Source organism: Hordeum vulgare, chromosome 6H (assembly GCF_904849725.1).
Source record: "Hordeum vulgare subsp. vulgare chromosome 6H, MorexV3_pseudomolecules_assembly, whole genome shotgun sequence".
Lineage (NCBI taxonomy): Eukaryota > Viridiplantae > Streptophyta > Magnoliopsida > Poales > Poaceae > Hordeum > Hordeum vulgare.
Window position 1 is genome coordinate 542,480,105 of NC_058523.1, and position 25,817 is coordinate 542,505,921.

The 25,817-nt window shown below is 44.0% G+C and overlaps 1 protein-coding gene and 1 pseudogene across 1 annotated transcript; both read right to left on the bottom strand.

Moving 5' to 3' along the window:
- Positions 1-14,879: 14,879 nt before the first annotated feature.
- LOC123405818 lies at positions 14,880-19,168 on the bottom strand (annotated as a pseudogene).
- Positions 19,169-21,809: 2,641 nt separating this feature from the next.
- LOC123402628 (shugoshin-1-like) lies at positions 21,810-25,522 on the bottom strand. The gene is made up of 15 exons (XM_045096563.1): positions 25,499-25,522; positions 25,244-25,398; positions 25,092-25,129; positions 24,871-24,979; positions 24,529-24,552; positions 24,274-24,427; positions 24,055-24,112; positions 23,816-23,947; positions 23,582-23,735; positions 23,424-23,489; positions 23,284-23,328; positions 23,074-23,185; positions 22,669-22,726; positions 22,456-22,572; positions 21,810-22,360 (listed from the first exon to the last, which is right to left on the bottom strand). The coding sequence occupies exons 1-15, from the start codon at positions 25,512-25,514 to the stop codon at positions 22,054-22,056; spliced, it is 1,545 nt and encodes a 514-aa protein (XP_044952498.1). The 5' UTR covers positions 25,515-25,522; the 3' UTR covers positions 21,810-22,053.
- Between the last annotated feature and the right edge of the window lie 295 nt (positions 25,523-25,817).

The following is a 25,817-nucleotide window of genomic DNA, read 5'->3' on the forward strand; positions in this document are numbered from 1 at the left end:
TCCCAAACACAGAGCAAAAAAAAGAGCTTGCCACGCTGGCCTGGGAGTGGGATCAGCGAGCAAGACGTCCAGGATGGAAATCATCTGCATGCCCGCATCTCGAGCGCAGGCCTCCGGGTTCACGGCCACTGTAGTGTTCTTCACCATGAAAGTACAGGGGCAGCCATTGTTTTCCTCTCAAAGCCTAGTAAACACCAACCCAGAGCGGGCATATTGCTGTTTCGGCAGAGTAAACGCCATCTCTTTATTATCTTCTCCACCCGATGCCAAAGTAAATTAAAAGCATCTTCAACAGTCGCATAGAAGTTTTGCGTCTGATATAAAAATTTAGTGCGCCACAATAGCATTTTTATTGTGCATGAATCAACATTGTTTTGCCAAAAAACACGTGTTCAAAAAAACAGGCGGTGTAAATTATGAAGCACGCGCGATCCAACGTCCTAAATTTGCAGCATGGAAGGCAGCGCGGTCCATATTTGCAGTGCGGGCACTGACGTTTTTTATGCGCGTCCTATTTTACAACCTGTGCTGGATTTTTTTTTTGTCTCCGACACACAAAGACATCAATTTTTAACGCACGATTTTTTTAAGCGTATGTTGGAGATGCACTAACGTGCATCGGCCAAAGCACAAGTCATTCCGTTTCAAAAAGAAAAAATACAAGTCATCTTGGAGTTTCCGGATAGACCACACGACAGCAACAGTGATCATATACCCCCTCTGATCTATATTATTTGTCGCTGATTTAGTATAAAAGTTGGTGTACCAAATCAGTGACAGTTAATATGGATCGAAATGAGTAACGTTTTTGCTGTACCATAAAATTGGCAAAATATTTGCTGAGAGTGACACTGTGTCTTCCTTGCCTTCGGCCCTAGCGCACTCATAATTCCCCCTTGTAACAAAAAGTTCGCATATTTCTTTAATAAAATTAACCTCTAAAGATGTGATGTCCTAATCAATAATCTTCTAACCGCGTTTGTTTCTTGGGGATAAAATCTAGTGCGTTTGTCGACTGTTCTATCCCATGTGTTAACCGGTAGTCTGGGAGGCCACCATCGATGGAGCAGTGCTACATGACTTAGGTTCGTTATATAACGGTTGTATCATGCACTTAAAAATAGCAAATATGTTAATGTGTTAAAGAATTAAGAAAAGAGATGGTTAGAATAACATAGATAGATATTATATAATGTTAAATAATATATTATTTTGTGTTATATATGACAATAAATAAAATTATATATGATACTGTACTATTCTATGATATCACATGCAATGTAACAATAATATCATATATACTATGTAGTATCATATGATACTAGCTAGTACTCCCTTCCATTCTTTTTTAAATATAAGTTTTTTTAAAATTTTATTAAAAAACTACATACAGGTGTATATAGATATATTTTAGAATATAGATTCATTCATTTTTCAGTACGTAGTCTTTTAATAAAATCTTTATAAAGACTTATATTTAGGAACGAAGGAAGTATATGATACCCCTCATTAAGAGTAGCTTTATGATTTTTTACATTGTATGCAGGCTCTATACAACAACAAGAGTACTACGGTATAAATTGGCGCCACTCTCACAGCACCGGCTAGACAGACGCGCGCGACATACGACCGTGCGAGTGCAAGCAGGGTGCTGGATCGACAGGGCGGACGATGGGGATGGCGGCGGCGCTGTGGGACGTGCTGGCGAAGGCGGCCAACCTGGCGCAGATGTCCGGCCTGCACGCCGTGATGCTCGTCGCGGCGGGCGCGAGCATCATGCGCATCCCGCAGAGCAGGCGGGACTGCGCCAAGCTCGAGCGGTGCAGCCGCAGGCTCCACGCGCTGCTCAAGTGGCCGACGGGCTGCGGCGCCGCGCTGCTCTGCTCGGAGCTGGGAGGTCCCGTGGTACAGGCGCTGGTCGACGCGGCCGGCCTCGTCGACTCCTACAACCGGAGCACGCTCTGGCGCCGCGTCCGGAGCGGCAGGAGCATGGCCAGCCAGCTCCGCGACATGCAGGACGTCGTCGACTCGTACTGCGTTCTTCTGCTCTTCGTCAACGCGCATCTCCTGCTGCGACAGGCAACTGCTAATCATGATCAGCCCCCGCCGCCGGATGCTACTACCACGTACGTGAATGTGAGGTGCGAATCATGTTGATCCGTCGATGCAACTGCGTGGGATGCATGTTATGTACTCCCTCCGTTCCTAAATATAAGTCTTTGTAAAGGTTTCACTAGTAAACTACATACGGATGTATATAGACATACTTTAGACTATAGATTCACTTATTTTGTTCCGTATGTAGACCTCTAGTGAAATCTTTTAAAAGACTTATATTTAGGAACGGAGGGAGTACCTGCTTACCCTGAATTACGTCTCTGATATATACCATCATTTTGATTTGATTGGCAACGCAGGATTCACGAGGTGAATGATTCATCGCATGGTCAAAGCGTACAAGCAGTTAGCAATTGCCCCAAGGTCGCAGCAGGTCGTGAGACTCAAAGGACCAACGGTACTAGCGATGGAGGAATGTGAGAGCATCTCCAACGGTACTGGCGATGGAGGAAAGTGAGTCGGACAGAACGTGCATGCTCTAGTGAGGATTTTCCATGCATAATGTACAGGGGTTAGGGAGGGGACGGGTCCCAATAGGATCCATGGTTGGTATACTTGGTAGTGTGTTCCCAGGCCAAATCGACCTTTATTAGAACGCTAGTCGTGTCATTTGCTGCAAAGTGAAGAATGCACCATGTGTGTACATAAGCTTAGATTTTTTTTGTTTTGGTAAAGGTCTTAAGCCTTTTTAAAAAAAGGTCATAAGCTTTGAAGTGTAATCGCCATTGATGACAATTAGATCAATCAGGAGGATACGGGCATACGGCCCTAGCCAACAGAGAATGGTGGATGGCTCTAAACGCGAGGAACTCCTATATACCCCTCCTTGCGGCCAGTAGTCGGACAATCGCACAGGAGCCGTCTATTTGGGCCGGCCCATTACGAAATAAATGGCTCAGCGTGAGTAAAAATAGCAAAAATTAATGGCGCGGTACATTGCGAAATTATTAATTAGGGAGTACTCTTTTTAAAAATCACTTCAACTCCTAGGTTGAGACAAGTAACGCACTGCATGCGTGTCACTTGTCGTAACCTGCGAGTTTTTTTTTCCTTTTTTCATAGATTCATTTTTTCAAAATGCTTTATCTCCTAAACTGTGCGTTCAAATCTTGAACCGTTTTTATCACTGGATTTTTTACGTTGAGATTTTCAAAACCAGATCCCATGTTGATAGCTTTTGAAGAACTTTTTTTTCATGAAAAAAACATACAAAAAAACTATGTCTCCCGTGGTAGAAAAAAAACACGTTTTTTCGCATTTTTTTCCTTTCCAAAAGACACGTCTGTGGCTCTCGCGAAGGCAAAACCGTGCCTTTCACGGAAGCAAAATTGTGCCTCTCTAACAAAATCGCACATTTCCCTTTCCGAAAGGAACGGGCGTGCCTGTCAGAAAGACAAAACCGTGCCTCTCGTGAAAGCAAAACCGTGCATCTTACAAAAAAACAGAAAACACATTTTTTTTTCCTTTCTGAGCCTCTCGCGGAAGCAAAATCGTGCCTCTTACAAAAAACAAAAAATACGTCTTTCCCTTTTCGAGAGGCACGACCGTGCCTCTCGCGAAAGCAAAACCGTGCCTCACGCGAAAGCAAAACTGTGTCCCTCGCCAAAAAAAATAGAAAACACATTTTTTTGTTTCCGAGAGGTACAGCCCTGCCCGTCGCGGAGGCAAAAACAGGCCTCTCGCGAAAGCAAAACCGTGACTCTAGTGAAAAATAAACAGAAAACGTGTTTTTCGCAAAAAGAATTGATTTTTTTTCGTCAAAAAATTAAGAACGACCGGTGAAAAACCGAAGCACCAAAAAACAGCAATCTAAAAAGCCGAAAACGCATGAGAAAAAAAAATCAAAAACACAAATCCCGAGGAAGCGCTCAGAGCGTGACACGTGACGGCGGCTGAAAATGCGCCAAGTGGCAGCGCGCAGGAGTGCTCTCTAGGAGGCTCCGGAAGGAGCGCTCGCTAACTAGTGACTCCCGATACCTTCGATTCGAACTGATGCAGAGGCGTTGTTGTGCGACCGACGAAAGCCAATATGACGGAAGTGCTATTGCGGCAGATCTGCATCTCTAAACTAAAAGAACTACCAAAGTATGAAAAATATCCTTGATAAAACCATGAACAAACTTTGAAATTTTCTGAAAACATGAACTCATCTTGAAATTTATGCAGCTTTTCCACAAACGTGAACATTTTTGAACTTTGAATAAAATCTGAAAACAGGAACAATTTGACAGAAACAATTTTTGAAAGCACAAACACTTTTATGATTTTAAGAACAAATTTTGATATCAAGAATAATTTTGAAATTCCTGAGAAAATTTGGAATTGTAACACTATTTTAATGCATGAACAAACTTTTGAAAACGGGCTTTTTTTTGAAAATTTTGCACATTTTTAACTAAATACGAATATTTTTTAAACATCAAACAATTTATTAAAAATATAAATTTCTTTTGGACGGTCCAACAAAATATGAAATATTTTTAACGTTCTTTGAATTTGGTAAGCAAATCTGAGAACTAGAACAAAATTTTGGAAGCACGAACAATTTCAGATTAAGAATTTTTTTTGAAACAAAGAACAATTTTGAAAACCACGGCCAACTTGGGAAACACGAATAGTTTTTGAACATGCCAACAATCTTTCTGAAAACTGGAACATTTTTGAAACTATGAACTTTTTCTCAAAATGTGAACAATTTTTTAAAATATTGAACATTTTCTAATGCAAACAAATTATGGAATTTTTTTAACATTCTTTGTATTCGTTAAATAAATCCGAGAACTAGAAAAAAATTGGAAGCACAAACATTTTTTCGGTTTAAGAACAATTTTTGAAACGGAGAACAATTTTGCAAATCTCGACCAACTTTGGACACGCGGACAATTTTTGAATATATCTGCAACTTTTCTGAAATCCGTAATTTTTCTGAAACTATGAATTTTTTTTGTCAAAATTCGAACACTTTTTTTAAAATACCAAATATTTTCTTAAAGAATTTTTTCGCAACAATAATCTTGTTGCAGAATCACTTTTATGAGTTTTTCTGCAACAAAGGCTTTGTTGTTGACATTTTTCACAACAATGATCTTGCCGAATCATCTATGTGAGTTTTTTATGCTGCAACAGAGTCCTTTTGTGGAAAGAATTGCAACAGGCCCTTTGTTGCAAAAATGAATATCTTCTATATTCTTCAGCGACAACACCTTCCTCCGCTATAGTGAGCTTAAGTTATGGGTAATTTGACGGCCGCGTGAGCGGTGGATGCGAGGAGAGATCGGTCGGTTGATTGGAAGCCTTTTCCTTTCTTGAATGCAAACCGTATTGGCTTTTCTTTTTTCTTTCTTTGGAGTCGGGTTCTTAAGACAGGACTGGAAATCGGCCCCGTTCATCTTCAGCGCAAGGGCGCTCGATCAGTGAGCTATTACGCACTCTTTAAAGGGTGGCTGCTTCTAGGCAAACCTCCTGGCTGTCTTTGCACCCCCACCTCCTTTATCACTGAGCGGTCATTTAGGGGCCTTAGAATTTGTTAACCAAATCTGATAACTATAACAATTTTTGTACGCACGGATAATTTTTAAATTTAATAACTATTTTTGAATGGGAGAACAATTTTGCAAATCTGGACAAACTTTGGAAACGTGAACATTTTTTGAATAAATCAACAACTTTTTCAAAAACCGAAACATTTTGAATAAAGCCGAAGAGAAGGCTTGCCCTTCATCATCACTCCCGGCATCATCACAGAGCTTCAAGGGAGTGGTACCTCCCTCCCCAGGGTGTGACGAAATGACATGCACCCCTTGTCATAGGAGAGATCTGTTGGGCCTCCTAGATTCCAGCACCTCACGAGGGTGGGCCGTGTTTGCACCCCACCTCATCCGAGGTTTTGGTTTCTCCCGGGTTTGTTGTTTTTCTATGGGCTTCATTTCAGTCATCTCCTCGACTATATTCTGCACATAGCCACTTATATCACCTTCTGTGAGGCCTTCCATCGCATTGAGACCCACTTCAGGCATTGGCTAAAACTATTTCTCGCCCATAGTGAGTCGTATTAGGTCTCGCTTATAGCGTAACATGGTACTGGGGCGGCCAAATATTGTAGTTGAGCCAAGTTTTCTATGTGGTTGTTTAACCGGTTTTCACTATTTTACAATCGTTTTCTTAATATTTTCTTTGGTTTTTCTCCGGTTTTCTCATGCCTTTAATTTTCCTCTTTATTTTCCTTTTCCTTTTTAATTCACCGCTATTTGTTTATTTCTTTGGACCCATTCTCTTCAGTTTTATTATTTTTATTTTCGTTTCTTCAACAAATGTATTACGTATACACATTATACGTTGTTGGTGTACATCTAGAATATATTTTTAGACATATAAAAAAACTTCAAATGCATGATTACCATTTTTAAAATATTTGTTTTGATGTCTACTTTACTTCAAACACATTGTGCATTTTTTCGTATACATCCATGACATTTTTATATACAGTTAATATTGTTGAAGTACGTAATTAAAGTTTTTTTTCAAATATGTGTTTTTAACACTTTCTTGATTACGTGTTAAACATTCTCAAAATACACACTGAAACATTTTTTTGAAGGACATGAGAGTTTTTTAACTATGCAAATATTTTTTACATTGTATAAAGAGTGTTTTAGAAATGCCACAAACATTTTTTTGAAACAAGTGAACTATTTTATTAGATGTTATTTCCATTTTTACATTGTACAACATCTATAATATTGGGTATAGTCCCATATCGGTTGTGAAAAAAAATATAACATGACCTATAAGGGCGGGGAATGTTCCCTCCTAATAGGCTAGTCTTTTACTCAGAGAGGGCCCAAGGTCTCTCATAAGTCGGTGTTGCTCTTCGGTTGGGGCCGGTGGACGCATGTGAGTTAGAAATCTTGGTGTTGGGGTACCCAAATTGTGTAACAAGTGGTATCAGAGCCCAGGTCCCGAAATAAATTTTGATGGACTCACGGGTAATCGATCATGGTTGATGGGCTAGAAACGTTGGTATTAAAGGACCCATGGTGACCAATTTGTTAGGGGGATTGTTGGGTTTAGTCTCACATTGTTATGGTAGAAGATATAACATGACTTATAAGGATGAGGGTGTCCCCTCCTAATAGGTTAGTCTTTTGAGGAAAGAGGGTTCAAGGCCTCTCATAAATTGGTGTTGCTTTTTGATTGGTCCTGATTAACGCATGTGGGCCGAAAATACTGGTGTTAGCGGACTCGAGACTGTGTGACATAAAAAATTGGCAAGTACATTTTCTGAAATACCTGAATTTTTTTAAATGTCACCTGCATTTTTTCTAATAGTACCAACGTTTCTAAAATTTGAACGTACATTGTTTTACATTGCATGAACATTTTTATGTGAGGTGAACATCTCTAATTGTTTAAAATAAATTAGTTTTCCATAATGTATGTAGTTAGTGTGTATTTTTCATTGTATAAATAAAAGTAAAAATCACGTGAGTCAAGTCAGCGCGTGACGAATCCACGTGGCTACTGGTCCGGCCCACTATTGGCTGCCTATAGGCTAGCTCGAGTTCCGTCTCGCTAAAGGCACAACATAGGCTATATATACCACACGTCAGGCCAGTAGCGCTACCATAACTCACAGTCAATCCACACGACAGCGGGGGAACAGAGGTTGATTTTAGCTAAGGTACCAGCGTTTTTCCCACTATAATTGACTAGTAAAAGAACCCGTGCGTTGCAACGGGAGTAAACCATACAACACGTCCTAACCTAATAATCATGACTTGAGATCTTTATTTAAACTCACATCTGCGTTGATAATGTGGCAATGTAACTTTCCTCTCCAACAAAGGAGTGAAGTGATTCCCACGCGTCGCTTACTATCATATTGGCTTGCATAACAGAACCTCTAACAATGCATAGTTGAGAAGTGCACGATGTTTTCTTTTGACGTGAGAAGTGCACAATGTTTGAAAGATGCAACAATTCAGTTATATAAAACAAATGTTTACTTATGGACAAAAGATGTTGAGGTCGAAGCTGGCAGGTTTAAGCTAACATAACATCACAATAGTAATCTAAAGTTGGAAGACAACAATTAGAATTATTGGATTGCATCATGGAGAGCCAGCACGATGGCAAAAATCATATAGAAAACAACAGTCGTGATTAAATGAATCCAGTGACATGACGATTCACTTGAGTGGAAATTTAGAAACATATCTTGTTATTGGATAAATAAAAGAAGGGTCAACCATTGAGATCAAGATCTAATTGATGAGTAACTTTGATGCTCCATCACTCGGATCCTTGTCCTGTACTTTATGCTTCCTCCTTTCCTTGTGTATGTTTCTGCAAAACCATTTAAGATGGAAAAATAAGCAAGAAAAAACAATGATGGTACATCAGAAAGAGAGCTTGCTCGGAAACTTACTGAATCACATGACCCAGGCCACATCCAATTCACTGACTCCCTGTTTGGATGTAGGAAAAACTACTTGGAATTGAATTGGACTGTGAATTCCAAATCCAAGTTGGAAAGGAAATGAGATGTAATTCCAATTCTGTTGTTTGGTTGTGCCTGGAATTTTCTGATGGAATCAAAGGGTGTGACCCAATTCCAATTCCTGTTTGGATGTACACAACATGGATTTTGGTGTTTTTTCGACTTTGGACAATATAAACATATGCACATGCATGAAAAAAAAATAGTACGTGTATATTTGAGTGTTTATATATTATTGATTTTAATGATTTTACCTAGTTCCAGTGTTTACATTTTACACTTATTTTCAGTTACTAATTATTCTTTTAATAGGATTTCATTGTCATTGAAGTCAAATTATTTGATGACATTGATAGTAATACTAAAATTGGTGACTCTGCATCTATGACCAGAAGACTTTTTTTTGCGGGATACCAGAAAACTTATTTTATGAAAATGAATAAATTAATTTGTATGAGGATTGCCTTTGGATGCATTTTGAGTGTTTTGTTATATATCTTTTCATATACTCATATATTGAATATTATTTGGATCCTTATATTTAGAGGAGTATGAGTTTTGGTGACCGGGCTCCATGAAGCCCTTTATTTTTGAAAAACTCAAAATTTAAACTTTTTTATTTTAAGAAAATATTAAAAAATATATGCGACTATACAAGGATGCAGGGCCGGCCCTGGGGGGTTCCGCGGGGGCGGCCGCACGGGGCCCAAATTTTTTGGGGGCCCCTGCATATATACGTGGTATTATAATTAATATAGAAAAAAATCAGGCCTATTCCGTGGGCCAAGAGACAAGGCAAATCACAAATGGGCTAGAGCGAAACTCTTATCACCACGAGTCCACGACAGGATCGCTAGCTGCAGCCACACGCACGAACCCCACAAATCACGAACGCTCTGCTCTCGTCTCCCTGCACGGCGGCGGCGCGTTCCCTCAATCCCTCATCCCTAGCGATCAGAATCGCTGCAGCCGCAAGCGCACGCCGCACGCACCGAAGCACGAAGCCCACGAACGCACAGCAGGACTGCAGGAGATCCAGCGTTCCGCTCGACGGCAGCTTCCGTTCCGGTTCCTCCGTGGCGTTCCGCGTTCGTCAGAGTTTCCCACGTGAGTCCCAACTCCCAAGCAGGGCTGGTGAGATGCAGCGAGCCAGCGATCATAATTCTTAATCTTTGCATGCAGCGATCATAATTCTTAATCTGGACGGCAATTGATTCCTTTTTAATTTTTGCATGCAGCGATCACAATTCTTAATTTTACTATGATTAATTTTAATCTTTGCATGCAGCGATTCAGCATCGATTGTGATGGGATGTTATGCATCACAAAGTCTTAATTTTAATCTTTACATGCATGCAGCACAAAGTCTTAATTTTACTACGAGTGATTCCTTTTTAATTTTTAGGTAGTTTATGCCCTAATTTTGATTTGTATTTATTTATTTTCAAAATTATTATGAAGCCTAAATTTATGTCTCATTTTTTTTCTATTTATTTCGTTAATCTATACTATTTATTTATACTAAGGGGTCCTAAATTTTAGTTTCGCCCTGGGCCCCCGAAATCTCAGGACCGGCCCTGCAAGGATGAAATATATGTGTGTTTAAAAATTCTGGATGAAATACCTTGACCTGTACAAAATTAAAAATTTCTAGACTTTGAGGATGACTAGTACCATGTGTTAAAAAGCCTCAGAATTATATTTTTTGCACAGCCCTCATTTTAACGTATTTCGTCTTAAAAATTTACACACATGTGTGTTATACCTTCATGTATATCTGTATTTTTTCAGATTTTTTTGAATGGTGAAAATATGTATTTTGATGAATTTCTGGTTTTAAAAAACCGACCTCCATGCTCCAAAAGGCATTTTCGTATTAAGAGGAACTATATAATAGTTTCACTCTCGGACTGTGAAATGTCAGAACCAGCCCAATAAAGAGTCGTCGGTTTTGTTTCTCTATTTCGTATCATATGGAGAATCAACTTCCAAACTTATATAGAGAGAGAGTGCTAACTTCCAAGCTTTCGGAAGTTAAGGAACAGATCCGAACAACCTCTTTCCTATTCGCTTTTTAATCACGCATGTTGTCATCGTGCATGGAGATTTCCTTCACGCACACACGAAGAATCCGGATGCTTGGACAATAGATGCATGCAAAAAAACAAAAAAGATGATGTCAGCAAAGATTTCATTAAAAAATAAATTTAAAATGTTTTGTAGCTCAAACCGCTCGTCTGATTGAAATATCGTTTTTACAAAAAAGATTCAGGGCGACGAGACCTTCAAAACTAGATCTTATGTTGATATGTTCCGATGACTTTAATTTTTAAATAAAAATTACAATGCCTATGCAATGTAAGTTATCATGATTGTGGTACATAAATTATCATTTGATTTACACAGAAAATTACTGGACATGTAAGTGCTTCCTTTAACCTTCTCTTTACATGCACATGCGTGCATGTATTAGAGGTAGATAAAAAATCGGATGTCATCCAAGATGCACCCCTATTTAGAAACGACAAATTGTTATATAGCTCAAACCGTCAATCCGATCAAAAAGTTGTTATCACATAAAAAATCCGTCGCGGTGAGACCTAAAATCCCATGTTGGTACATTGTGATGATAATTTTTTGTGCAAATAGTTACCGGCCTTGCCTAAGTAAGTTATGAGCTCCAATGTGTGAATATTATCATGTTATTTACACATGAGTTCTCGTGGTATGTTTTCAACAACTTCTTTTGCTGGGATAAAGTTATCGCGATGTTACCCCTCCACCCTTGTCGCCAAGTTTATCAGGACCAGTGTATATAAGTTACCAGGTCTACAATGTGTGAGTTATCATGCTATTCACAACAAAAGTTACCAAGGGGATATTTCATCAACTCTCCCCGCACTCTCCGTCGCCAAAGTTACCAGGACCGGGGTGCATAGGTTATCAGGTTTATGATGTGTGAGTTACTATGCTATTGACACAAAAGTTATCAAGGGGATATTTCATCAATTCCCCCCTCCCCCACCCCCCGCAGCCTCGTCGTGAAAATTACTAGGATCGGGGTGCATAAGTTATCAGGTCTGCGATGTGTGAGTTATCATGATATTCACATAAAAGTTCATCAACTCTCCCCTCGGTCGCCAAACTTACTAGGACTAGGTGACATAAGTTATCAGGTCTGCAATGTGTGAGTTATCATGCTATTCACATAAAAAATTACCGGGGTATATTTCATCAAGGCCCCCTCCCCTGGCTCGCTAAAGTTATCAGAACCTGGGTGCATAAGTTATCAGGTCTGCGATGTATGAGTTACCATGATATTCATACAAAAAGTTAGTGAGGGTATATTTACATTAACTTTTTGGGGGTTAAAATAGCTACTATGACTATCACGTTTGTCGTGGATATAATTACGAGGCTCGTTACAGAAAATTTAATGAACGGATGTTTCAAAACAATTTTTTTTCTTGGACACCACGATAATTCTGATCCGGGCAAAAGAAATTGTTGAATAACGTACCCTCGATAACTTTTATGTAAACATCATGGTACTTTTACGCACGATAGACCTGATCATAGGTGGCCAGCGGCCCGACCTGGGTACTGCATGGCTCGAAACACGTCTAAACAGGTCTGGCCCAATACGACCCACAAAGTTCCATTATATAAACGGGTCATGTTGTGTCATGGATCTCACCTCACTGCACAAACACGACACCGATGGTCCATGGTATTTGCAGATCAGATATTTACTTACAAATATCATTGGTAAATTTTGACCCGGACAAAAATAAAAGTAGTTGAAACATACGCGGTAACTTCAGTGTAAACACCTTGATAAGTTGTGTACTATAGGCGTGATAGTTTATGTAGTCGAGACATGGTAATTTTAACCTGAAAAAAATCATCGAAACATATCAACATGGGATCTACTTTTGAAGATCTCATCGCGACGAATTTTTAATGTGAAAACTGTTTTCCCATTGGATCAACGGTTTGACCTACAAAACGTTTCAAAGTTTTGAAATGGAATGAATCTTTTGATGATCTCATACTTTATTATTTAGTTGCATGCATGCACCCAATCGTGAGTCAAGGCTCTTCATGAAAATCTTCACTCACAACAAAGACTAGATTAACCTGCATGCATGTGTGATTTAGCTATATTCATAACAATGTGCGAGGAGGGATCGAGTGAATCGTGCGGATCTGTCGTAGAATTCCTGCCGACCGGAAAATAGCATCCTCCTATACGGATCCCGCGGCAAGCTGCATCAGCAATCTACAAATCTTGCAATAGCCTATGTATTATTTTATTTTTTTATTGATTGCAAGTGTTTGTTGGTATACAGATGTTGCATTCTTCACATTTGCAGCAAACGAAAAGACGAGGGTTGGTGGTTCAAGGTTCGAATGAACACTGAGAATCTCCTACTAATCTATTGGGATTTGGGGCCAGTGTCCTCCCTGTACAGTTATGCATGGCAAATCACTGTCAGAAGCAGGCACGTTTCTTTCGAATGCAGCCGGCTCCGTGGTGTGCCATGTCTGACTGCCTACATCGTTGGCCCTTTGAGCGTCACGGGTTCCTGTTATAACTGTGGGATGCACACTCAAACCCTGCGATGTATGGTCTGACGATGACGGGGAATGATGAGGCGTTGGGTGCTGTAACAGGAGGATATGAGCGGCGTTGATGAAGAGCAGAAGCCCGCAGTAGGCTTCGAGGACGTCCTGCATGTCGCGGAGCTGGTTCGCCATGCTCCTGCTTCTCCGGAGGCGGCCCCAGAGCGTGCTCTTCTTGTAGGAGTCGACGAGGCCGGCGGCGTCGACCAGCGCCTGCACCACGGGGCCTCCCAGCTCCGAGCAGAGCAGCACGGCGCCGCAGCCCGTCGGCCACGTGAACAGCGCGTGGAGCCTGCGGCTGCAGCGCTCGAGCTTGGCGCACTCCCGCTTGCACTGCGGGATGCGCAGCAGGTTCACAGCCACGGCGACGAGCATCACGGCATGCAGGCCAGACATCTGCGCCAGGTTGGCGGCCTTCGCCAGGACGTCCCATATCGGCGCCACCATCCCCATCGCCTTTCTTCTTCTTATCGATCGATCACCCTGCTTGGGCTTGCAGCTTGCACGGTCGAATGTCGTGTGTCTTCTGTCCGGCCTTGTGAAAGAATGGCAACCCCTACAGAGGATTTATATATACCCCTCGGCACATAAAAGGGCCTGGGGTGCGTGGCACAATCGACAAAAAAGGGTGCATGGCTTGAAGGGTTCGAAAGTGAGTGCTGCGTACAAAGAAATGATCGAAAGTGCTGCGTACAAACCCCAAAGGCAGCGCTCTGGGGAAGCTCAGATGATCAAGCAAAGCAATCCAATGATCTTGGGACAAAAGCAAGATGTGAGCAGCAAGTGGGAACCACCTGACAAAGACAAAGACTGGTGGAAACTGAACACAGATGCCTCTTTCATAGCCAATACGGGTGACACTACGGCAGGTATAATTGTTAGAACGCACGAAGGTATGATGGCGATGGCATGTGGACAGCGAATGCACGTATGCACGGATCCAGAACAAGCTGAGTTGGCTGCTGTATTGTACGGGCTCTCAGTCCTTAGCAAATATTACAGGGGCCCGGTGAATGTGGAATCGAATTGTGCAACTATTGTTTTGCTGCTGAACAGTAAGGGGACAAACCAGTCTTGCCACTTTCCACTAATCGCAGATGTCGAGCACATCAAAAAGGAGTTCAAGGAGGTTACTTTCAGATTCATTAACAGAACCAGCAACAAGCTGGCACATGAGCTTGCTGCTCTGGACAGGAGACACGGTGACTACTTCAAGTTAGGAGATGTTCCTTCCTTTTTAAGGAGTATTCTCAGAGAGGATTGTAACTGCTCCCCTCTTAATTTGTAAAGTTGTGGCTGGTCTGTTTCTCAAAAAAAAAAAGTGCTGCGTACGAAGAAGGAGCTGATTTGCTGGTTTGAAAGTGCTCAGGGTGCATGGTAAAGTAATACAACTTGCATAAAAGCAGCTTGGACTATCTACCCAGTGGTGTTGCATGGAACTGGTTTGAAAGTGCTCAGGGTGCATGGTAAAGTAATACAACTTGCGTAAAAGCCAGCCTCTGCATTGGAAACTTCATACACGCAGGGAGTGAATTGCGAAAAACCATCACATTGAAGTGTGGTTTTGCAGAAAAGACTCTTACGAAATCTTTGCAGATAGCACTAATTTTTATCCTAATTATTTGAAAAACACCTTTTAACCTCTATTATGACAGATGGGGCCCATTTTCTGACGACGAGCCGTAATGGCCAATAACCAGCGCTCGGCGGCATCGAGGTGGAGCTAGCCGCTGGGCAGGGAGAAGCAGTGGTTGAGCACGTCGAGCGGCCCGTCGAAGGGCTCGCCGTCGCCGTGGTCGCCGGCGAGGAACCCCACGCGGACGCCCACCGTGTTGTAGTCCCACGTCTCGCGGAACCGCATCGGGATGACGCGCGCCCATTGCGCGAATGCGCGGCGGAAGGCCCCGCGCAGGGCGTTGCGGGGGAGCTGAAGGGCTGGTAGGGCGGGGTGGAGACGACGGCGTAGGTGAGTAGGAAGTGGCTCGGCGCGCGCGCTCGTCGCGGCTGCCTGTCGAAGAAGGCGAAGCGGGCGGTGGTGGCGGTGTTGTGTTGGGTGCAGGTCCGGGACGCCACATCGCGGGGTGTGAGGAGGTCGAGGGTGAGGGCGTCGAGGCGGCCGGTGAAGGGGATGCCGCGGGTGGACTGGTAGAGGCTCACCACGAGCCGGCCGTCGGCGTCGTTAGGCGAGGAGGACGCGTAGACAAAGCGCGCCAGGTAGCGCCTGAGGCCGTCGGTGATGTTGCCGTTGGCGCCGTGGGTGACCTGGAGCATGTCCGCGAGCGAGGAGGAGTTGGCACCGACGTCGGCATGGAGGAGGAGGTGCTGGGAGCAGCAGACGCAGCATGGTGGAAGCAGGAGGAGGTGCAAGAAGAAGAAGAGGAAGAAGAAGGGGAAGGGGAGAGCAGAGGTGGAGGACACAGCTTTCAGCTTCAGCTTCGTCAGATGACGTGAGTTACTGGCCGTTATGCTACGTCGTCAGAAAACGGCCCCACGTGTCATAATAGAGGTCAAAAGGGCGAAGAGGCGATTAGGTTTTTTTACAAATTATTAGGACAAAAATCAGTGCTATGCAAATATTTAATAAAAGAGTTTTTTCTGCAAAACAACGTTTCAATGTGGTGGTTTCCGCAATTCACTCCCGAAACTAGGCACTGAACAAAGTCCACCGTAGCCTGGCTAATATTCTTGGACAATGCTAGCGAGCCCTCGTTCACGGTAGCGAGCTACCTGCCACCACAGTTAAAAAGGAAATTACGTGTATTTTTGACGTTTTAAAAAAAAATCATAACTTTTGATTCGAGTGTCGGAATTTAGATCCGTTTTCATTATTGGGTTTCTCGCGACAAGTTTTTTTAAAATAGATCTTATATGAATATATTTCGACTAACTTTTTTTGGATAATTTTGAGATAATATTAAGGCAATTTTAGTGTTATAGAAAAGCAACGTATTTTATGGCCTAGTTGGACTTCCTATTTGGTTGATTTTTGTAAAAAGAGAAAAGACAAAACATAAGATGTATTTAGTGCTACGTACAAGTAATTGCATGCGATTGATGCTTAACTTCCTAAAATACTATGAAATTGCCAAACATTGATGCTTAGTTGTCTACTCCCTCCGTCCCTAAATATAAGTCTTTCTAGATATTTCACTAATGAACTACATACGGATGTATATAGACATATTTTAGAATGTAGATTCACTCATTTTGCTCCGTATGTAGACCACTAGCGAAATCTCTTAAAAGACTTATATTTAGGAACGGAGGGAGTATTAATGATGGCCAGTTAAATATGGTTAATGCTCAGTTACTACAAATACTGTGAAATTGCTCAATTTTAATGCTTAGTTGTCTATTATTGATGATCAATTGGTTACGGTTGATGTTCAATTGTCTACCATTAATGTCCAATTGTCTACTATTCGTAAATAATTATCATAATTGCATTCGAGTATCACAAAAAGTTGGCAACTTTTAGTGTGTTTCTACGCAACGCCAGTGCATTCAACATGCAACTCAGGTGTATACACATGATCCAATTCATCTAGCATCAAAGTTGCTTCAGTTTAGCACTAAGGTTGCCTCACCTAACCTCGAAGTTGCTTTTTGAAAAAAAAACATATTCATATGGGATCTTGTTTTGAAGAGTTCGTCACGAGGAACCCAACGATGGAAACATATCATAATTTCGACACACGGTTTAGCTTTTTGAATTTTTTTTTCGTACATGAATTAATGCACATCGAACGCATGAGGAGCCGAGCATGCACATCCAACACATAATTTAACCATTTCAGTTTGGAAATAGCTGACGACATCTGCCATGTGGTTGCTAAAGGGTGAAGTTAGTTAACCTTCTAGTCATGGTAGATAACTTTAAAGAAATTTTCGTTGATAGACGATCATATTACGCACACTAATAAGAAGTTGCTTTTTTAACACTAAAGTTGCCTCAATATCATTCCAAAGTTGCTCAAAAAAAGTTTGTCGGGACTTATCTATATGGGATCTAGTTTTGAAGTATTCATCGTGAGAAACACAATGGTGAAAACGGATTTAAAATTCGACGCTAGAGTCAAAAATTACGGATTTTAAATTTTTTTAAAGCTCCAAATAAATGCATGCGCATGGAATACGAGATGGATCCGCGTCATCAAACGGCTACGATGCGTGCGTTTGAAGAGGTGAAATAGTGCAGCTGCCCTTTTAAGTATGGCCACTACTACGAATCGGACGGATGATTTCTTAAAAAAATCATCCGGCTAGACAGCCGTTTGATTTTCCTGCTAGTACTGGCCGTTGGATTACAGCAACGTCACGACAGGAGTAGACGTGCGACTGCTTCAATGCAACAACGTGTACCCAACTCCACTTCAGCTTTTCCGACGCACCTCGTCGTCCAACGGAGCTCCAACGCAACACCAATAACGTCCGGCGAACCTCCATTGCAAGACTGGCAGAGCTCCATCGAAGCACCGGAGCATCCGGCGAAGCTCCATTGCAGCTTTGACTGAGTTCCAACGCAGCACCCACACGTTCGGCGAAGCTCCATTACAGCTCCGGCAGAGCTCGAACGCAGCACCGACGCGTCCGGTGAAGCTCCATTACAGCCCCGACGAAGCTCCAACGCATCACCGGCGCGTCCGACGAAGCTTCGTTCCTGCGTAGGCTATGCTTCGGACGGCCTGGCATTGCTCCCAACAGCTTCAAGGCAGCATCGCCGGAGTTGCAGCATTCTCGTTGGCCACTCTCCACATCCATCATCCCGGCACCGAGCGCTCCATTGCATTTCCACGCGAGTGCTCTGCCTTGCAGCACGGGCGGGTTAGCCCTCCGCCCCTCCCCGTCTTTAGCGACAGTCCAACAGTTGGTCGTCTAGAGTCCGACGCCCTCATCCGCCTCTGACGGCTCTCAAAACAATAGCTGTAGCGGCAGAGAAAGTGGAAGCATGGCCATGGTGAGGAGCAGCGGTAGAGAGTCGCGATGGAGATGAAAGGGATCTAGAGAAAAAAGATAAGGACTGGTGCTTTCACGTGTGTTGCTAAAAAAATGGATGATTCACGAGTGGTGGGTGGGTTTAATGGATACGTGGCGAGCAAAACAAGCAGCTTAAGGAGCTGTGAAATCAGCCCGTTAAATCTAACACTTTTTCTTTAAGTATTTGAGAATATTCTTTAACATTCGCCATACTGGAATTTCTAGCACTGCAGGAAAATTCCTGTTTCCATGCGTTAGCCTATAGGTCATTTCTCCAGCCAATCCCCACGCTGGGTAATGATCTCCACCACCACGAGCAACCGGCGGTATCTTATCTTACCGAGGAAAACGCCAGCGCGCTTGTAATCCCTCATTCCCAAGACACGTGCCATGTTCAACCTGCTCAAAGCAAATCTGCGGGACCTCTTTAGCCATACATTAGAAATAAATATTGTGCAAAGGCGATCTATGCTCTAACAGAAGGATTGGAGGGCACAAAAAGAAGCTATCTTCTTTTCTTCTTGCTGATGTTGGCATGTACTAACATCTTGTTGTTCTTGCCTGGTTGATTATGTAGTGTTAGAGCATCTCTAACCGTTCGGTCCTTAGGAGTGTGAAACAGCGTCGTGTGAGAGCACGTCAGCATGAAGAGGTTCGGGTTCCCAGCCGCCCCTCAAAGATCCCTCCCAATCAGTTTTAAAAAAAACAAACTCGGCCTAAATTCGACTAAAAACGATTCAAATTGAAGGAAAATCAGAGTTTTCATTGATACTTGTATAATATTGAAATAAAAATATAATTGAAACTACGCCGCCGTCGTCCGCTGCCCGTTGTCGCTGCATTCTACATGCCGAGAAGTCTTTCGAAGTTGGTGTAGTCACCACCGTAGTCGTTATCGTCGTCCTGCACTCGGCCGCCGTCCCTGCTACCCCTGCCTTGGGTCGTCATGGCGAACAAGGTTGGAAGGCCCGGGCGCCTCCTCGTGGTTGTCGTTGAGGATGACGACATCGCCCTCCTCACGGCCGCGGCGCCGAGCGGCGATCTCCTCAAGGGCGCGGTGCTACCGCTCCATCCCCTCCAGGACGTAGTCGTCCCGCGCCCATTTGAGGGCGGACTCGTCGGCGGCGGCCATGTCCAGGTGCTCCTGCTTGACGGGGAGGAGCGTTGGCTCCGTCTTCGGCTTGACGAGACAGGAAGAGACGCCGCGCTCGTTGATGACGATGTCACCGCTGCACGTGCGCCGCCCTAGTGGCGTCTCCTACGGCTCCGGTTTGACGGGGAGGAGCGCCGACGACCCGAAGAAGAGGGAGCGGGAGCCGGACGAGGAGGAAGACGTCATCTCCATCCGCCTGGGCGTCCAAAAACTGTCACGACGGCGGGATAAGGCGGGCGGCAACGGGTATTCGAACCGCGACGAGTTGCCGCCCTTGATGTGCTCGAGGACGGCCTTCAACGTGCGGCCAGGGAGGCCCCACCATAGGTGGCGCCCGTCGAAGTTGTAGCGGACGTGGGGGTCAACTACGTTGGTGGCGGCGAGCTGGTCGGCGTGACGGCGTTCGAAGTACACCGTCCACAACATGTTGCTGTCGGGGACGTACCTCGACAGGTTCCACAAGCTCTCCGGCAGCGATGACCTGATGAGCGCAATCTTCGCGCGTCGATCAGCTCTAGAGGGCGGGAGTGGCACCCGAACTCCCCGACGCTCAGCCTCGACGAGCCCGGCACCCGCATGTCCGGTGGCGTCGGGTAGTCCGCCTCGTAGAGGAGGCGGTCCTCGGACTCGTGCAGGTGGCAGTGGCCGAAGCCGTTGGCCGCCGCTCCGTTGTCAGGGTAGCGCTCGGCCATTGGTGGAGAGAGGGAGAGGAGGTGTCGGTGACGAAGGGGGCAAAAAGAGAAGAGGGCGTCGGTAGCGAGAGTCTGACGAGAGAGGTGTGTGGCCACCGGCAAGGGAGGGGCGGCTTATATAGCCGCGGGCGGGCGGCACGGCGGGGCGGCAGCCGTGTGAACGCATGGTGGGAGTGGATGGGACGTGCGTCGACGGGACGCGCGTCGCCGCGCCTTCACTGCGCTGCCCGTGCAGAATCAATGAAAGGATGACCGGGGCGCATCGTTCGCATTGATTCCCGTGGAAAACGAGGCGATGACGAGGACGAACGCGCCTAATCAATGATTCAACGGGTCCACACCCGTTTCGCGGCAAAAGCGTTTCCCGGCGCTTCCGAACGCCTCCCCAACGCGCTGGATTTGGTCTGGACCACCGGGATCAATTTCGGCTCTCATCGATAAAAAAAGGAGTCTTGGGGACATGATTGGTCCTTTCTTTATCGGCGACGATAGAAAAAAGCCTCTGGGGGTCTATTGAGGGCGTGGGTGGATGCTCTTAATCGATGCTGGGCAGCCGATGACCGGTTGACACTAGAGAAAGGTAGGGTGCAGATGGAAAAGCGGGACCATGATTCTGGACCAAATTATACTGTAGTACGCTTCTTCCGAGTGATTTGCGTTGATGGGTCGACATAAACCAACCAACTACTAGGATCGGAGGGAGTACATACTACCAGTAGTTTTGCACGTGCAATACTCATCTGTACATGTAAGCCATGTAAGTTGATGTCTGCATTCTTGTGGGCTACCATGCTCCTATCCCCTAACACCAAGTTTTAGGGGTGTTTTTTCATCAATTGGGTGAATTGAATTCTATAGTTGTTGTGTGATGTAGTTGGAGCTGATTTGGCTCTCCAAAATAGAGATTTGCCTGCTTATAACATGTTTCTTAAGTTCTGTCGCAAAAAAAAAAAAAACATGTTTCTTAAGTTTTACAGAGTATGCACAACTCATTTGAGAAAGTCAAGCTTTACATCATCCAGCAAACCGTGTCATGCTATTCTGCTATCACGACTAACCATATCTACTTTCCTATTCTATGACCTTACCATGGTGCCATATTTTTATCCGTCTCGATCTCATTTCTAGCAAGGCTTAACATATTCTTTGATGTGAACATACTACGTTCAGTTGTTCATGAGGTTTCATATACATGTTGCTAATAGTGTAGATGTAAGGTTTGTGAGTTATGTTGCTTCTGGATCATGCAATGATAATAATGTAGAAGTATCAATGTGTTATGTGTTTGAATATTAGTTGTGTATTTGCTCCACCAAAAGTGAATTGATCTAAAAAGAGAGGATTACTTTGATCAAGAATAAGCACATGCATATGTCATGCATTGTTGATTCTAGGTATATGTTATTTTCATCTCTTATTAACCGTTTGGCAATCTCGTGGATAAGAAAATTCATTTCTATGATTATACGTGCATTGCACGTGCACTGTTACTAGTATATATCAAAGTCAAACTTATTAGAAGCACAAAAAAAATAGAAACTATACTTCAAAATTCAGAACACTGTTGAAATTTTGGATAACATTTATGAAATTGCAGAAAATTATGCAATGCAACTATGCAAGATTATTTGCTTGCACACACAGAAGATAGAAAGTTCGCACATAATTTTCCTACACAAATAGCATGCCCATATATGACAGATAACACTAACCTTCTTCAAACAGGACACACAGAAGAGCAAAATACTACCAATGGTCAGCTGCTTGCAATTGGCATTGTCATTCATACATGTCCGCGACAAATGGCCATGGTCAGTTCTAGCACAAAAGGGACCGCTGTACGGTCCATCACCAGTATGGCAGAACAACACGATACTACATTTCATGCGGGGAAGCAACAGACCTCTACAATCATACAACAAATATTATATTCTACTCCACAAAAGAATGCGCAATCGACCCGGTCACAGAATGTTACTGGCTGTTTGCTAAGGTCGACGCATCTTCACGTTCCTGGGTATCTCCTTGTAGCAGACAGCCTTTGCTGCTGCCCGCATCGAAGACCTTCTACCTGTCGCTTGCACCGAGGACCTGCCCGCCGCCTGCTCTTCAGAAGGTTCCATCGAGGAACGGCTGTCACTTTGCTTCTCATCTTTGCTCTGCTCCATCACGACATCTGAGCTGGAAGGGACTAAAGGAGCAATAATTTCCTCTTGCTTGGTCTCAAGAGTTCCCTTTGTGGCCTCACCAGATTCTCCTGGGTTCTTTGTTGAGGATTTTCTTCTCGGAGATTTTCTGCACATATTTACAACGACCATGATTGCCATGTTCAAGTCAGATATAAGTGCATTAGTGAAAGGCAGAAAGATGCAAGCACGCAGAGACTTTACCTCGTCTCTTCATGAGACGGTGGTTCACTACAAGTAGAGTCAGGTTTGGCATTAGTGTCCTCTATGTCTGAGTCCTTTTGACCTCCACATGAATCCAATTTCCGTTTGTATCCACCCCTAGAAATAAAAAGTGAGCCAACTGAATATCGTTTCGTTGGACAGTGTGGTGTACTATTGAGAGCATTTCAAAGATCACTAGAATGATGGGCATACCTTTCTTTTGCTCTTTCTTTGGGTGGTTCAGGCTGTTGAGTATTAGATGGCGGAGATGCTGAAAAGGTATTGCAATTACAGTAAGATTATTTTTTCGCTTTAAAGGAGGTGACCGGAACAACAAAAAAGATGCAGTTAGCAAGTAGTTTGGCCACTGTTCTTGAGATTTAAAACTTTAGCACAACAAAGTTATACATATGAACATTGAAAAAAAAGGTGTACTTTTTGTTCAAGCGTTCCTGCATACTACCAATTCATTAACGATCATAAAGTTTTGAATGAGCAGGCTACGCTTGACTCCTTCGTATACAGTAATTAAAAACCTCAAGTGCTAGCACGCAGCAACCAATAGTCCAAGTTGAGTGCAATATAATAGCAAAATACTTTGGGATAGAAGTGCTTTACGTTGAGTTTCTGCCGGGTGGATTGGGTTGGTATTCGTTGCCTGGTTGTCAATTTGATGTACCTCAAGGTCCTCAATTATAGTAATCACAGAATGTGCTTCTTTTATCTCCTCCTAGTTACATTGTCAGAAACAAGCAGCGTCGTAATAAGGATTAAGAAATCGCCATGGGTAAACAGATTGATCAATTACTGAAGAGTTGTGCTGCATACCTGCACATTCGCTTCTTTCTGCAGATGCTTATTTATCTCGTTTTTCTAATATAGACAGACAATCAAGATGTCAGGCATTGAAACTCAAACTACAAAACCTTTAACTATATAAGGTGAGTATAACAATGAAATAACTTTACCTTGAGCACTGAAGCCTTTATATGCACTCCTGTGTTGCATAACAGTTCATCTTGTTCTGCCTTCCCCTGCACAACATATCCACAAGTATAGCATGAAATGAGCACTGCACTGTGAGTCATCTGGAACACAGAATGGAAATGAGATATCAATATCATACCATGTCTTCTCCACTATTTGGTTCATCAAGTTCTGGAACACTAAGACTACAAGATGAAGGAACACCAGTGTCTGTATACAAGGTCTCACTAGAGGCTTCTGTCATCTCACAAGACCCTGCGTTTAGTCTAGAAGACCTTCTTCGTACTGTGTTTCTGGTCACATGAACAAACAGTGGTCAACCTTCAGTCAGATAGTGTTGCATCATGAGCACATTTTTATACGCAAATACTACCTCTGATCCTCTTGATGCGATGACTCAGTGGGGCGCACATCTGGTCTGTGGCGCTGTTGAAATGTGTTGGTCTCTTTTGTACCTTTGCATGATTCTGACTTTTGCTTACTTGTGCGTGTATTCACTGATGTTCTGAATCAATAGAAAGTCGCTTGGATAAATCGGGCTATCTAGCACTCTATCTGCCAGTGGCAGTGTCTCTCAAAGATTAGTAAAACAGACAGACAGACAGACCATACCTCTTATTTGTTTTATCTGGCGGTGCTTCTGGCCGGTCTGTATTAGATGGCATAGAGGCTGTGAAGAAATTGACATCAAATTTTCTAAAGTGGGCAACTAAAGGTAAAGCAGAAACAAAAATTAAGTTGTGTTAAGTAGGGCTATAATCAGAACCATAAAATGCCATTGCTGAAATGGTTGTTAAGTTTAGCATCAACATCTAAGAGAATGGGCTTTACATTGTGTCTCGACTGAATGGTGCACATTAGCACTGGTGCCCTTATTCTCATCTTGATGAGCTTCAATTGGTGCAAATTTGGAAGGTGCAGCTTTTAACTCCTTTACTTTAAGCATTGCTTTCACACATTCAAGCTCATGCTGCAATACCTTTAGCTGCATGTCATATCCACAAATAATTCTACAAATCAGTGACCAACATTCTGAGTATTGACAGTTGAAATTCTCATTAAAAAGAAGAAGCAGTAGCAGCTTACTCGATCTTTTGCCTGATTTAGTTCCTGTAGAGAAGCACAAAACACATAGATAGATCAGAAAGTGGCTACACAACCTCACAAAACAAAGTGACTGTGTGATGCGTTCTTTCGTAAGTACAAAATAGATGCACATTATTTGCTCGACTTTTCTCTTCAAACTTAGCTCAATTCAATACATATGGAATGGCCAAACAACAGTATTTCTCTTTGATTCTCGTTCACAGGTATAACTAAGATGTAAGCATGGCAGTGGTTGGGTTGGCAACTCGGCTAGTTCCGCTGAAACTTTTCACAGCAACAACTAAAATCATCTAAACAAGAACGACGGAGAAACAGACGAACCGCGGTCATCTGAGAATTAGCTTGCGCGAAGTGCAGGTTCTGCTGATGCGTGGAGTGCAGCGCGGCGCGGAGCTTGTAGATCTCAAAGCCGCTGACCTCAATGATCTTGCTGCGGACAAGACATCAAAGCCAAAACTAGGTTACTGCTTCAGAAACATCAAACAGCCCCTTTCTCATAGTCATAGGAATGAACAACCGAGGGGCGAGCAAGGGAGGCATACGTTTTCTGGGCAACCAGCTGAGCCAACTTGGCGTTCTCCTGCGAGCGAGCGAGGAATCTAGGCGTCAGCGCGGAATCCGGAACCAACAAACCGCAGAATTGAGCTACTGATAACCGAGCCTGCTGTTTCCCCCGAGCGGGAGAAGGGATTACCTTGAGCACGTCGGCCATGGTGCGCCTGGGAGGGCCGGGCCTCCCGGTGTTGGTGATGTCGGCCAGCGCGGCGGGCTTCCCCCCGGACCGGAGGCCGGGGGGGTTGGCGCTAGGGTTTGTCTTCGGCTTCGGGTTCAGGCCGCCGAGCGGCGCCCCTGGTTAGGCGGGGAAGCTGAGGCTTAGACAGCGCGCGACGGGGGGCAGAAATCGCTAGGGAACGTAGGGAGCTGCGGGTGAGGGAGGAGCTTTATTTACCGGTGGCGGCGGCCATGGCGGGCGGGCGCGCCGGGGCGGGACCAGAGGCTGGGCGCCGGGCGGGGAGGAGCGGGGAGATTACCGCCGGCGAGGGCGCGGGGAGGTCGGGCGGACGGCGGCCGCGGCCGCCGCGGGGGCCGGGGCGGGAGGGCGGCGCGCCGGAATCCGGCTGGATTTGGGGGAGAGGAGCGGACGGGGGAGAGAGAGAGGGGCGGAATTCGAATTTCGGGGAATGCTACCGCTGCTCTCTCTCTCTCTCTTTTTTTCTCTGCGCGTGGCGTGTGTGGGTGGTCGTGGGCTCGGAACCTGACGGGGCCGA

Coding starts and splice junctions, on each gene's coding strand:
- LOC123402628 (XM_045096563.1), bottom strand. Junction 24,553..24,870: donor CTAATTCTCAGATGACCGCG/GTTCGTCTGTTT, acceptor GCTTCTCTACAG/GAACTAAATCAGGCAAAAGA. Junction 22,727..23,073: donor CCACCCGGCAGAAACTCAAC/GTAAAGCACTTC, acceptor ATACCTTTTCAG/CATCTCCGCCATCTAATACT.